This window comes from Linepithema humile, chromosome 1 (genome assembly GCF_040581485.1).
Source record: "Linepithema humile isolate Giens D197 chromosome 1, Lhum_UNIL_v1.0, whole genome shotgun sequence".
Taxonomy (NCBI): Eukaryota; Metazoa; Arthropoda; class Insecta; order Hymenoptera; family Formicidae; genus Linepithema; species Linepithema humile.
The window spans coordinates 35,304,865-35,319,982 of NC_090128.1; the positions used below are offsets into that span (position 1 = coordinate 35,304,865).

At 42.4% G+C, this 15,118-nt stretch overlaps 1 protein-coding gene across 14 annotated transcripts in view; it reads left to right on the forward strand.

The window, feature by feature from the left end:
- SoxN (SoxNeuro) overlaps window positions 1–15,118 on the forward strand; it is a 278,527-nt gene that overhangs the window by 233,832 nt on the left and 29,577 nt on the right. For 11 of the 14 annotated variants that reach the window (XR_010888067.1, XR_001100531.2, XR_001100532.2 and 8 more), the window contains one exon: window positions 543–608. The exons of 1 other annotated variant lie outside the window; for it this stretch is intronic. Coding sequence is in view for 3 of the 13 variants with exons in the window: in XM_012364741.2 (XP_012220164.1) it covers window positions 543–608 (66 nt within the window). In the remaining 10 variants the exon portion in view is untranslated. Of the gene's footprint in view, window positions 1–542; window positions 609–12,948; window positions 13,971–15,118 lie in introns of those variants that run through there. 2 more of the 14 variants (XR_010888068.1, XM_067347776.1) reach the window with 2 other exon arrangements.

Sequence of the window (15,118 nt, forward strand, 5' to 3'; positions counted from 1 at the left end):
GACGGAGAGAGAGAGAGAGAGAGAGAGAGAGAGACGGGAGGAGAGCCTCGTTATTACGTGCGCGGGAGGCGTATTGCAAATAAACGTATCGACACGCACGTCGTGCTCCACACTCGGTCGTACAACACGGGTCTACACCTTGTCACCATCGACGCCCGCCCTGCGCGTTCGTTACGCGCGTATATTATTCATCCCGCATGTCGACTACGTTGAGACGATAATGGCCGGTTGTCGCTCGTCTATCTTTACTGACGTCATTGTTAACAGGTTGGCGACGCGCGGCGGGCGAAAACACGTCCCGCCGATTGCCGACAGCCTCATCGCCGAGCTCGTTAACTGTTTCTTCGCGAGAGGAGGATGTTTGCGCAGCGCGCGCGAAATTGCCGGAAACAATACACCTTGTTCGTTAATTAACACGTTAACGAAATTGATGATGCATTTTAATGATATGAATTTTATTGAGATATTAAATTTATTCGCTTATACTTCTAAACGTTGGCAATACTTACATTTCATTAACAATGTGTTCTGTTGTTTTTCAGGTCAGATAGCGATCGTAAAATGTTGAATCCAGAAACCGGCTGTTATTCTGAATCTATACGAGCATGGTGAGTAACGATTAATCTTTCTTTCTTTCTTTTTTTATGTATTTATTCTTTTTTTTCTATTAAAGTGTATTCGGTTTGATAGTCGTTCGCGTGGTTAACGGAAATACGCGGGTTTTTTTCCTCGAAATAAAGTTAACGTCTCACATTGGCGCGAATTGATCCCCGCGGAGATTTTAACTATTTTAACCGGTGCGGCGTTAAACAGCGGGCGCATTTCCGAAACAACGGGCACGAATTTTTGTATAATTCGCCGCCATTCACTCAATTTTGCGGAAAAATCTATCACGTCGTTATTCCACTGTGCGCGGGTTTCCTCGCGTGGTTTTTTTCCTCCCTCTCTCTCCCCCCTCTCTCTCTCGCTCTCTCTACGCCTCCGCTGCGTTCGCAAGGTAATTTGCTGCGACCACTGATGTATTTATGACAAAACGAATTAAACTCGGCGCGCGTTGCGCTAGCAGGTAACAAAACGCGGCCGGCCGACAAAACCCCGGGAATAAAATACGCAAATATTTGCGTGTTTAATTTGAATCTCGCTTTGGGGGTCGAGCACACGGCGGTGCAACGGGAGGGTTAATAATGAAATGTCGCATTGTCGCCGGAGGGGACTGTGTAACCTCCCCTCCTCCCGCTCCCGTTTCTCTCTCGTTCTGGGATGGTTTCGTTACGCGCGGCATATTGTCGTCGCGTGCTGCCGCCGTATCTGCGTTAGAACCGTGCGAAGGGCCACTACTTTTTCTGACTTCCCTCTTTTTTTCCATCCACTCGTATCACAATTCTCTCGCCTTTGCGTTAATTTATAACAGGCTGTAAAGCTCTCGAGTAATTCACTGGTGAACGTAAGACACTACAAAAATGGTTGTCGTGTGTATGCGTGTGTATGCATACTTTAGTCAGGTCAAATGCATTCTTTCTGAAAAGCATTTTTAAGCTGTTAAGTAAAACTGTAAAATGCGACCCTTAAGGTAGTTGTCTCATAAAATGAATTTCTTAGAAACTATTTCAAATTTTTACTAGAAATTTATTGAAGTAGTATCTAAGTGGTCGTGCAATAAAAAAATTACCGTTTAGAAGCTGGGATAATTGCAATTGTAATTAGTACTTTTAACACGTGTTGCACACTAAGATTAACGTTATATTTTCAATTTTATCTTGAAAACTATATTTAAGACTTTAATGAAAAATAATAAGGATGCAGAAGACAGATATATAAACATTTAAAAAAAAAACAGCATTATTAACCGTTTAGTTTTAATAATATAATCGTAAAAAGTATATTTTTTATATTTGTTGACATATAGAAAACTCGAACTCGTATAAAAAACTCGAAGACGTGAATCACGATATTCAATTCTTACACGTGTAGATGCATAGTATGCTTTTGGTTGGGACAAACCCAACCAAAAGTTTACTCTAGCAAGCGCAAGAAATGAATTTATTAACTACTTTTAAATTATTATTTAACTTTTGTGATTGATCCTTTTTAGTAATAAGTTATTAGTATAATAAACTAAATAATATGTAATAATACATCTAAACTTTATTATTTGAGTTTTTGTTAATGAAAGACTTAACTTTTAGATGATACTGTTGCGAGACATACCTTAAGAGAATCATGCGTGACGCAGTATCAGTTTCTGAGTGATACAGGGGATCAGCGTCTTACGCTGGGAATGTTGTAAAGTAATATTTGAGAGAATAACTTGATTTTTTTTCGTGAAAATTTAGCACGAAAAATTTATGATACTTTCTAATGAATTTGAAGCGATAATTGTCATCGAATTATTGTTGAGAACACGACAAATAATTTTCCTGGGAATTAACGACGAAACAGTGTCGATATCTAAATGTTGAGAACTCATCGTCCCGCGCTACTTAGTAGCTTCGGTCAGGAGCGATTTATCTGCAATTGTGGGCGGTTTTCTCAGGACATTAGGGACGCGATCACGAAGGATCGCGCGGGAGGACGGGCGGGGACGTGCCTTAATGCGATTAAGGTCGTTATCAGATGTCGCTTCCACTTCTTGCGCGGTGACGTCGACGGTGCTCGTTTGTCATCGCACCGACGTCGTCACGGGGGTTGCATGATTTACTTCCGCCTTTCCCCTTTTCGCGCCCTCCGTTTCCCGCCGTCGATTTCTTCGTCACGATTCGAGCGTGCGACGTGCGTCCGCGTAAGATGAATGTAGTTCCGTGACACACGCGCGCGCACACACACACACACACACACACAGACGAGACAATCTCTGGCAATTAATTCAAGCGTCGTGCATCTTGTCAGTCGTCATTGATTCCAGTGATAAATCATCCGAGTTGTTTGTGTCGTAATTAACAACAAAATATTTTATTTATAACTTGAATTGTGAAAAGATAATTTGTATATTATTTGATCTATATAAGTATTTGATAACCCTTTATTGATTAATAATATGTACAGTTTAATGCTATTTGCCCACGTGCGTTTATTTATTAATTGTTAATTACGCGCGTTTACCTATTTCGTGCGCTCATTTATTAATCTTTGATTAATTAATCATGTGTGTGCGTGCGTTCTAATTTCTACTATAATGTCCAGATTTTTATAGCGTTTTTTAAAAATTATGGATTCCTAAAAAAATTATCATCAATTTAGCGCCATATGACTTCGAAAATCAATTGCTTTGAGGATAACGCTCCTATTTGGGAAGCTTTTCAGACTCGCGTGTCTGTTCGTCGTCAAAAGCGTTCCGTGAGCGAGCGGGTTAAATGTACTTTGAATTAGTCCGCGACTGACACCCAGCGGATTCGTGAAGGAAAGGGGAAATAATGACAGCGCCTAGAGAATAAATTCTCAAATCGTAGAGCGCGCCGAGAGAGCTTGCGTGCTGCACGCAGGTCTCAGGCGTGCACGTCAGAAAGAGCATCCGAGGATTCGTTAAGGCCAGCCGTTAACGCCTTTCGCCACGACCCTCGATGGCCTAAGGCCGATTTAGTGTCGTATTAGCGGTGAAAGCGGGGAAAAATTACTGCGCAGCCCCGAAACGGAGCCTGTCGTAAAAAAAAAGAAAGGAAGAAAAAAATGCGGGAGAGGGAAACTCGTCGTAAAACAGAGAGGAGAAAGCGTTGCGGGGGAGGGCGAGACAGTCTTCGCAGTCATTGAAGGCGAGGGTGTGGCCAGGAGATAGGGATGATTAGAAGTTACACCCCCGCGTAAGGGCACGAGCGGCCCCGGGGCGAAGCCGGAAAATTCATGAAGTTACTTAGCAGTCTCCGTGCAGTCGGCCGTTTATTTTAGGGGCGAAGGCACGAAGAGGAAGTCGTTACGCCGTCGTTGAGAGGTCGCTCCTACAGAGGGGGAACGAAGACGGTAATCCTAATTAATAATTAATTACGCCGTCTCTCACCCCGCTTGACCGAAGAATAATGCCCGATTGGATTCTTCCTGCCGGCGGCGCGATTTGGCGATACGGTTCACTGATTACTTCCGCAGATTTATGGCACTGGGCTGCGCTATAAATCTGGCTAACGTCTTACATTAACCGCGTTTTCCCTTTGTTAGGGAAAGCATCAGAGCGTTAAGTCCGCAAATTAATTTGTACGATTCCGTTATCGCGCTCAATGTGTGTATCATACGATTTGTAGACATACATATATCTGTGCCAAGATTGCTAGTTACATTTATTACGTGACTTTTTTTACACTTTAATTTCTTTGATATTGTTTCTTGTTGATCGTATCATGTTTTATAAAGAAATTAACAAAGTCTTTTCGCGCTAATTCGTCTCTGAAATTATTCAAGCGTACTTTTCCTTTATCGCACGCTAATATTTGGAATGTAAGTTATCCCCTCGCAGCGACGGCGCGTTTGTATCTCTCGTAACGCGGAAGCCATCATCGGCAGTAAATTCTCCCGTGAATGGAACGCCACATAACGTCGGACGTTCGATGGCGACCGATATAAATAACGGAGCTTCCTGGAGTCCAGAAGCACGGTGCTTTACCCGGCGTCCACGAAAAAGTCAACGCTGCGCTAGGAAGAGCCCGGAAAAGTCGACCAAGTTTTACGAGGGCTGGTCGAAGAAAGAGGAAAAGATGCGTGAGAGGGACGCGGAGGGGAAGATCAGAGGGAAAAAGAGCCGAGACTCGTTTCACGGCCTTTCGGACGCTGGACAGCAGATCTCTCTCATACACGCCTAAAAGTTGCTTGTGTGTGTTCTTACATACGCGCATCTGCCGATCTTCGAAGAGCCACCCTAGTTTGTCAAAGCCGGCCCTTCGGTGTCGCTTACAAGACAACAAATTTGTCTTTAGATAAGCAAAACAAACACGTAGCGGTAGACTGCTACCACAGAAAGCCTTTATATATTTTTTCATATATGTATATTCTGTTTGTCCGAAACGCAGAAAAAAAAGTCAAAACTTCTTCCGTCGAACATTAATCTGCGAATTTGACGTATAAAAATTATTCGCGTAAATTATAGTTTAATGATATCAACGAAATTTTACTGGAAACTAAAAGCATTTCTCTTTATATGTTTGCCACAGTCATGCGATGTTTTATACAGGTAAAAAAAAATCGAAATATCAAAGGAGTAATTAAAGTTCTTTCAAATTTCTTTCTTCAGTAGGGATTAAGTGGACTCTAAATTTGTTTTAAAAACGCATCCTTGTTATTCAATACGATTTCTCGAACACCCCGTATAAAAGACCACATCTATTAACGATGCATCCTGTCCATGGTCACCGAGTTATGAATCGATTCTGCGAATGCCGTGTTTCAGCTACTTTCTCGCATTTCAACCGCACTAGGGATTTGCATATATTACAGTTTATCCTTCTGAGAACGTCCATCTTCGGGATGCACGCGCGTTCATAAATGCTTGCTCTGAATTTCGAACAGAATCTCAGTGGCAACCTCATTATAGTCATTTCTGCTCATTTAAACACAGCCCAAGGCGCATCGAATTGTTGAAAAAAAAAATGTACCCTCTTTTTTTCCGCTGACACATTGTAATAGTTCTGACCAATTTCAACAAATCACAGAAGCTACACTAAATGAGAGAATTAATCAAGAAAACGAGATTTCGCAAAAAAATTTACAGCTCTGCTCAAAAAGGGTTAACTTTGTTATCTGATTCGGCACGCGATAACTGTCTTTATTTCTTACGATGGAAATAGTATACGAATGCTAGGAGAGAGAAATGTATAGTGCAGAATCATCGGATTTCATTATAAAGATGAGTTAGATGCGATAGATATCTTTGTTGAAGAGCGACAAGTTAGAGCCACCATGTCGCGTCAAAACCTCTCTTTTAACACTTTAATAGACGCGTTAACTCTCTAATGGATACCTGGACATCGTTTCGTCCTCTTATCGAGCCCTCCATCAACGGTACCTTCATCGTCGGCGCGGGCCCTTCTCTCTTTGTACAGCGCGGTCACACACTGAAAAAAAGAGATACACAAATAACGAAAATATGTTCTCAGCTAATTAAATCGTTAGGATGTCGCGAGGACGCTCTTTAAAATATTGCTGAAAATATTTTCATTTTCACTGGCATCATCGGTTTGCGAACTCACGCAAGGGTGCTTTATGAACCCCCTGTACTCAACACCCGATGAGGTTTTAATGCGCTTGCCGAAGAGGTGCACGTTAGTCCCATGACGGACACGAATACACGATCGAGAAAGGATTACGACGTTCGGCACAGTTATATCGAGAGAAAGAGAGAGAGAGAGAGAGAGAGAAAGGGGGGGGGGAGAAAGAGAGATAGAGAGCTAACTGCGTATCCACATTTGTCTCGGTGGGGTGCGCTGTCGGGGCAGCGAGTCCTGCTCAGGAATCGTAAGGGCAGCTGTGCAAAAAAGAGGGATGCTAGTCTCCAGCTGCGTCGCTGCATGCGTGAGGGTAATGTACGGATGGTACCGAAGGAGAGATCTAGAGATCGCACGTGGATCGAAATCTTCCTTCGATTAATATTTGCTTTTTAGCGCGCGCAAGTTGATCCTGTTACGTGTCGATTAATTTTTAGAAATATATTTAGTGCGCAAATATTCGCTTATATAAAGAGCGATGCGCTTCATTAAAATTTGTCAATTTGTCTATTTGTCAATTATGTGGAGTTTACACACACGCACACACACGCGCGCGCGGATTTCCGTGTTGAGAATATATAAGATTTATTCAGCAAGAGTTTAACGAATGTTGTGAAGCATTGAAAGCAGGATATTAGATAACGAGCGGCGCAAATTGATTTGTTTGCGGTGGGTATTTTCTGGGCCGCGCTTCTCAGATCCCAGGGGCCTCGTTGTGCAAGACAATGCGCAAAAAATGATGCGAAATGATCTCGATCGGGAGACGATGTTCGGTAATGGGGCGACGTCGCGTTGGGGGATTTCGACGAGCGCTCCTCCTCGTGTTCTTACTCGCTACCGCACAATGTACGTATATTTGTGAGAACGGCCGGAGTGCGGCCCTCGGGGGGTTGTCGAGGGGTAAACATCGTGTAACCATCGGGGGAAACACAAGGGGGTGAGTGCACGATCCCGCGTGCCCGCCCGTGCTTGCATACGATTCCATAAATATTTTATTGGCTCGTCATTCGACTTTATTGCGCCGCACGATCGAATGACACGCCGGATTAGGCGGCAGTTATTCTTTCGGTGAACGCGCGAGAAGCGCGAGAATCATCACTGATTTTATCGTCTTCGACGATTTCTGGCCAGCATTCACGCGTAGATGCGATCTTTTTATTTGACGCACATCTTTATTGTATTATTTTCACATTATTTTTAATAATCATATCGTGTTAATATATTTTGAGTACAACTTCTTTATACTTGGTTCATTTTATTAGATTTTAATAATATTTTATAATTAAATTAAATTTAATATTAATCGTAGAAATTTCTTTATATGAGTTAAAGCTGAATATATATTATGGTGAATGTGAAGCTAGCGAAAATTCACTCGACTTCTTAAGCACCACGTAATCTTCTCAGGTTTTAACAACTTTCCTAAGGTTCAAGAACGAGTCTTCGCTCAAATTTATAGTTGCTCGTTCGAGGAAACTCAAGGTTCAGTGGATTTTCAGCGAAAAATATGTAACGGCGGAAATTTCAAAGTGAACCTGATTTTCCGAAGCGTCCTTTACCTTGCGCGGTGTCGTGTCCCCGTAAGGGAACATATTTTTCACGGCGCAACGATCCAAGGAAAGGAACGAGCGGCCGGCCTGCGGCCGTCTTGCTCGCTCGCTCGCGCGTCCACCGACGATGCGGTGTCTCGTTCTCGCGCTTAATTAAGCCGAGCCACTTAGTACCGGTGAATGCTCTTTGATTGGCAGACGAGGTGCCTGACGATGACCGAAGCTGACAGGCCAGGTACGCTGCACCTATCCGCGCCTATGGCCTCGCGCGAGCGAGTCGGCCACTCAGTCAACATCAGGCGAACGCTGAGTTATGTCGAGGGTCCGAGTTCTTTTAAACTCGCCAATAAATCGGACCCGGTCTCCATCGCCACGACCGACGTGGCTCCTTCGTCTCTTCGTCCTCGCTATCCTCCGTTCGCATCCCCGCGCTGTACGCTCCCTCCTCCGCCGTCGCCGCGCCATGGCCGCGAACAGCTTCCTCCGGTAGTCGTCGTGGTCCTTTTATTTTTAACCACCGTACGCGTCGTCTCCTCTTGCGCGCCACTGCGTTCCTCCTTCACCTCGTCCTCAGGTAGCGCAAAATTCATTGCAGCCTCCGCCTCGCTCCCCTGTCTTCTTTCCCTCCTCTTCTTCTTACCTGAGCGTCCATCCGTCCGTCTGTCGAGCAAGGTGCGAAAATATCGGCTCGTTTGCCCGATGACTCGACGGCTTCTTCTCCGCCCGTCTCTTACCTCTTTTTCCCCCCCGAACGAATTTTTTTTCTCGCATCTTCTCTCCTTCGCCGCGCGCGCATCATTCTGTCTCTCCCTCCCCCCCTCTCTCTCTCTCTCTCTCTCTCTCTCTCTCTTTTTCTTCTGTGGCCGGTCGATATTATTTCTGCAGCGGCATTCCACGGGATCGATTTCTCGCGTATCATCCGTGCCGGACAACAGGAAGAAACTCGCATGACAACGGATAGCGACGATGAGAATCGGGACGCGACTCTGTCAGGATTATGTTGTTAGGCTCGCAAATTTTAGGTAGGCAGGATCAACATGTTAAAATATGCGTGATACCGTTAGGACGATTCCGAACAATGCGATTATTCGAGACAACACAAAGCGACACGAATGCTGCGGCGCGTATATGAGATAACATATGCTATCATAACAATGTATCGTAATATGACAGTACGATAGAATATTGCACAACTAATGCTAATTATTGATATCGTATTGATTTGATGCGTTTAGAAAAAATAATATTATTCTTGCCTATGAAGATTACGTGATAAACTTTATCGTGTAACAATAATTTGAAGTAAACGCGTTTAAAGCTGATGTGCGTTGTGTGTATGCGTATTTATTAAATGGATTAATCGGTTCCTTGCATCATTCTTTGCTTTTTTCATCAGATTCTAATTTCCTAAGCAAGCGTGTTTCAGCGTCATCTGTCGTGATCGGGAATCTTGGTGTGGCGTCGTCACCAATTAATAATTACGACATTGTCGCCGCTCGCTAAACGCTTTAATCAATGTCATCGGGCCAATTTCCGATCGCCGTTGGCTCCCGTCCCATCCCCGTTCCGTCCCCCCGCCGCCGCCATTCCTCCCTCTTCCTCCTCCTCTCGCGCGCGCCTATCAGGGCGGCTCCTCTGCAGGAAATTACGTGGTACACGATCGAAACGCAGGCGGAAGTCGCAATTTATCAGTTTCCAGGCTGGACGCGCCGCCGGAGATCGCGATTCCGACTTTCCTCCCACCGCGCGCGCGCGCGCCTTCCTCCTCCACCATTCACAGTCGTGGACCGGCCTTAATGACGCTTGAAAATCGATCGCTTCGATCTCTCGCACACTGTCACTCGTCACTCAGTCACGCTTCGCTAATTGCGCGATATTTATCTCTTCGCGCCTTTTTATTCTCCGCCCGGCATCTTCGACAGGCCTCTATGCGCGAAGTGTCTGGTCGATTTTATTTGTTGTCGTAATCGTAATCTCCCGGATCGAGTGATTAATTACATCGGCCATGCTGGAGAATAAGTTCGTCGATCGGTTCGCTCGCCTCGACGCTAATAACGACACGCGTAACCCGATGATCGTGACTCATTTGTATCTCGGTCGCTGTTAGAACAATTAACGTTTCTAGGAGCGGTATACCTAGTGATTGTTGATTGAACAAAAAAAAAAAAAAGAAAAGACAAATCTCAGAAAGTAACACTAATAAATTCAATGAATAATATTTCTCATGGACTTTTTTACACTATGTCAAATCGCCTTCGAGCGTCTGACGTTATTTTACTCTTGCCTGAATGCGAAGAAGCGATCGGCTGATAATATCTTTGCGCGCGGTCGTGGGAGATAAAAAAATTCCATATGCTGCATGCACGTGCATACATCGAAATATCGCTGCTTCCGTCGCTTTCGAGTACCCGGTGGGTGCTCGAGTACCCGGTCGGCCGCAGTTATGAATACGCGGAGATCTCTTATACGATTCTCACGCGAGCACCGCGATTCAGTACGCTCGGTTCGAGATCTATGATGAAGCTGTACATGCGACCGTGGTCCTCTTAAAAAAAAAAAATCTTTCCTATAGACGGTTCAAAAGGGCCGCACCGGAAAATCGTCGATGTTCATCCGTGACGTTGAAATCGTGATTGAGCTTCCTTCATTATTGTTTCAACAAGGAGAAAAATCGTCGACCTACATGGATCTCGCAGATGGATCATTTGTCGGCTAAATAAGCCGACGATGATCTGAGAACGATTTATTTAGGATCGCGTCGTCATCCTTTGCGGGGTGTAAAGATTTTTCACGGAATTGCACGCCACTTTAAAAATTCGTTACCGTATTCTCTTAATCTTGCGTGAGTGTGTAATTGCCACGATTTTTCTGAACAATTTTCTGAATTTTTGCAATAAAACATTCGTAAGGTGAAAGCATCTGTTTTTGCATAATATTCTTTCTCTTTAAATTTATTGTACCATTAATTGTTAATAAAGAATGCGTTTAAATATTGTTTATATATACATATTATTTATTTTAGCATTGATATTAAAATTATTTTTTTTAATTTAATGAGTCACTTAAATTGTAAATAAATTAAAAATCACGGTATGATAAAATATGTTTTATGGTATATATTTATATTTTGTTACAGGTTTAAAAAAGTTAATAGTTATATTTATAACTATTAACTTTTTTAAACCTGTAACGAAACATAAAGGTAAGATAATTACATACCATAAAAGAATTATTCATGCTGTCTTATTTATGTTAGGCTGTCTTAACATAGATAAACTTAATAATGATGTTTGACACTGAGAATTCTTTTTTGAAAGAAAGTGGCCATTTTTTGACATTTAATTCGTTAAATCTCCTCAAAGACGGATATTTGAGGTCCCTAGAATAAGAAGGTTCCCAAAATCCTTTGTCAAGATAATAAATCGGGAAAAAAACATGGCCTATATTCTATTGACTCTTGTTAAAATCCCTTGGATTCCACGGTCATTCTTTCAGAGGCTACAAGTGCTTAAGCTGCTTAGACACCACGTCCAACAATATTTGTTGAAACTTTAACCTTTGTTTTACGTCGGAGAAACGCCCATGGTTTCTTTTCATATCTTTCCTAGAATCTTTTCGTGTCGATTATGCGATAAATCATTATGAGCGGACGTGATCGAGAGCGATCGCTGTAACACGCGATAATACTTCCGATTCGGCCGGAAATTGCACGCCTACCGATGGTCTCTGTAAAACTTTATGTAATCATGCTCTTTTGAAGGTTGTTTTGGATAAATAAAATATATTTATCGACTAAGGTTTGTCATGTTTTGTCACAAACAAGCAGTTTTCGCTATAATAAATAGACAATAGATTTTGTATTTTTATTAATTTTAATAACAACAAATTTATCTGAATTTATCATTCATCATTTTTTAATGATATGTAAATTTGCAAAAGAAAATACGTTACATACATTTGTTTATGGGTGGTTTCGTGCAATTCCGTAATTATTTGCACAATGCTGACTGCATCGTCGCGGTGTCTTTTCTTTTTCTCCGAAAATATTATGTTATATTTTTTGGAATGAATCATCTCAACCAGCACACACCTGGCGAGTTTAGTCAGCCATCAATCTTAATCATCCGCAACGTGTTGAGAGAAATATGGCCCTCCCAATGCGAGAGACTCTTATATAAGGAGAATAATAATGAGGATCGTAGAACATAATATCTATCCAGGCGTAATTATGGTACGTAGCATCATCAGCCGTATCATAATTATGATATCAGTATTACAAATAACACAAGTTCAAGAATACGAACTCCGATTAAATTTCAAGACGCTCATTGTGGAATATTGCGCGTAGCTAGAAGCCAGTTGAGAAAATTTCAAATCGTTCTAGAAATCACTCGGACAAATTCGTAATAATTCTCACATATTCGATAACTCGGGTCAACAGGTTGTTCTTCAGCTGGCCGACTTCCGGCGACTCCTTGCGAAGAGAGGGAAGAACTCGACGCCTCTCAATTGCGAACGATTTAAGGCCGCCATTGGCCCCGACCTCAGCGGCAGCCCGCAAATGAAAACTTTCCCCATCTTCTTTCGCCAACTTCTGCGAAAGTCTTCGCGAGGAACTTCTTCGTCGTCGTTCGTTTCTACTCGGTTTCTGCTTGTTTCCGTATGCGAGCTGTGGCTCCCCGGACGATCGTGTTTCCCGGAAATCTTTTCTGGCAAAATGTGCCGTGCAGTAAATTTAAACGTAGGCTGTCCTTTAAATCGAATCGGGGTCCGGCCTGTCTCACCACTTAACTAGTATTCTACATCAATACATGCCGGAAGTCAATGGAAAGTGTGTTGTCATTTTACATAAGTGGCTGCGAAAATCATTAAAAGCTGTAGACAATAAAGATTTTACGGATATTAAATCGATAATGAAACATTGTTTCTTTTTGTAATTTTAAAAATGTAAATTTAATCTTAATTACGTAACTTGTCTAATTGAGCATTAAAGATATCTCGATGCACCGCTATTTCGTAAGAAAATTTAGATTATTCGATATAATACAGTATCATTTCATGTCTCACGAAAAAATTTTGCAAGATTTCCTTCTCCAAAGCAACAGAAACAAGGATCGATCGCCTACATCCTTGCGCGGAAGATCGAAGAGCGAAGAGGGGTGATGGAGTAGGGGCGGTAGGAAGGGGGTGGGGTTGTTCGACGTCTAATCTGTTGGCAGTAATCAGGACCTGGTATCGATGATGAAGTCTCCGAGGCCTTTGAAGTTCGCCGTGCTCGACGGGGGGGAGCCAACCGTTCGAATCCTTGATCCTGATCCTGGTGCGGCAGGATCGTCTTTCGGCCATTTCGTCTGTCGGTATCTATCAGTCTGTCTTAATGTCCGTCGAAATTAAAGCCCCTGCTAGGGTAGGAAACGTGCCGATGGAAAAATGCTAATGATCCGCTTTGGCGCAAGTCGTTCTTTTTTTTTTTTTTTTTTGCGTGTGAGCGTGCGGATTGCCGAGGAATTCGATTTTCCGAGGATTCCGCACGACTGGAATTCCGTTCGCACCCCATGTTTCACTCACGTTAAAAACACGCAACGAACATTTCTTTAATATCAGAGTTACAGAAATTGCATTTCGGAATGGACAACGTGACATGTAAGATTCAGTGCTGCTGTAGCGTTCAATTATGCATATATTTACGATTTTCACTGTCGAAATTTTCAATTCTTCTTTTACGAATCGTGGTTACGCAGTATTTTGCGAGGAAATATATTACGAAGCATGCTTAATGTGGATTTTCGTGCTTAATGTGCACCCGCTGCAAGACAAAGGCAAATGCCATAAAAGTGTCTCTGCGACAGTCAATGACTTTAGTTTTATGACGAGGCCAGGAACACCCGCTGAAAAAGAGCAGGTAACAAACGAAAAGTTATTTTTCAAACTGACTTGTTTGTCACAGACTTCGATTTTTGTCTTCGACTTTCTGATTCCCTGCTGTTTTTTTGTACTTCCGCCCTTTTCGCGCTACTTTTACTGACACTTTGTTCCACCGCATTTGATACATAGACAGGATGTAACGTCACGTCTCCGTCGCCGATCCTAATTGTAACGGGTCCTTGCGAGCACTTAGTTTGGAACGCTATTTAGCTTTTCATCTTAAAAGATTAGACAATTTTAAAGACTTTCATGTGTACTTCTTTTCTGCTTTTTAGTATGTCAGATAACATTTCTTCCCGTGAGACGACAAAGAATGTGATCACATTAAATGTCATTAATTTTGGGTTTTCTGTATTTATTTTATTATATAATATATGTGTTTCTTATGAAAAGAATCTTTTTTTTTTTTTTGACGACTCCATGCTCATTGTTCGGAATAATGGCCTAGAAGATTATTTGATCATTCGTCGTTGAAGAGGCTAAGTCAATTCATATTGAATAGGCGTTTTGTATGGTGGTTTGTAACCTATATTCATCGTTCAAACTTTGAGAAACAGAATAGCGAAAACACTAAGAATGTTTTGAGTCCGAGGTGACACAAATAGATCCTTTTAGAACTATAAGATAGTGGTTTCGGTACAAGTTACATACTATAATTTTCTTTGTCGTTTTTTGCTGCGGAGATCACATTCTGGAGAGTTAGTAGAATAACAATTATATTTACATTTTACAATAATTATATTCTATTTATACCTGCAATTTTAATTATTTCAGATGTCTTCGTTGTTCTTAGTAAACTAATTAATTTAAGTGAATTATCTATAACTATTTTTTTTCTATATCTTTATCTTCTTTATTTTCATTCGTTTTACTGGTCACTAAATTTTTTATATTTTGCATAACATATTTTTTTCTACAGCAAAAACTTTATTTTTATCAGGAGGCAGGGTTAATCGATTTCAGCATCGAAGCTTTCGTTCGCATTACCCTGGGTATGCAGCTCGCACGAGCGAGTTTTTGATCCGCCGGCGATCCGGGTATTAGCGCTCTCGTTATCGCGCCGATTTTATTTCAAATCCGGTAGAGGGGCATAGATGCGTTTAGATAAAAATAGCCTCGTAAAAAGGCCGCTCGATCTGGATCCCTGGGAGCAAAACAGTTCTCTCGGCGCTTTCTGCGAATCCCGCAAAGCTGCAGCGCACGCTCCCGGTCGACAGATACCTGGTGTCGATATCGTATCCGAGCGGAAAACGAAATTTTCGAATGGAAAACGCGAGCAGCCGCGATAACGAGTCCCCGTCGATTCCGATCGCGTGCGCGTACAATGAGCCAGTAACTCGTTCTCGTATTTCGCTCTCGGGAAAGAGAGGTAGGCAAAGAGAAAGAGAGAGAGAGAGAGAGAGAGAGAGAGAGAGAGAGGGAGAGAGAGAGGGAGATAGAGAGAGAGAGAAAGAGAGGGAGAGA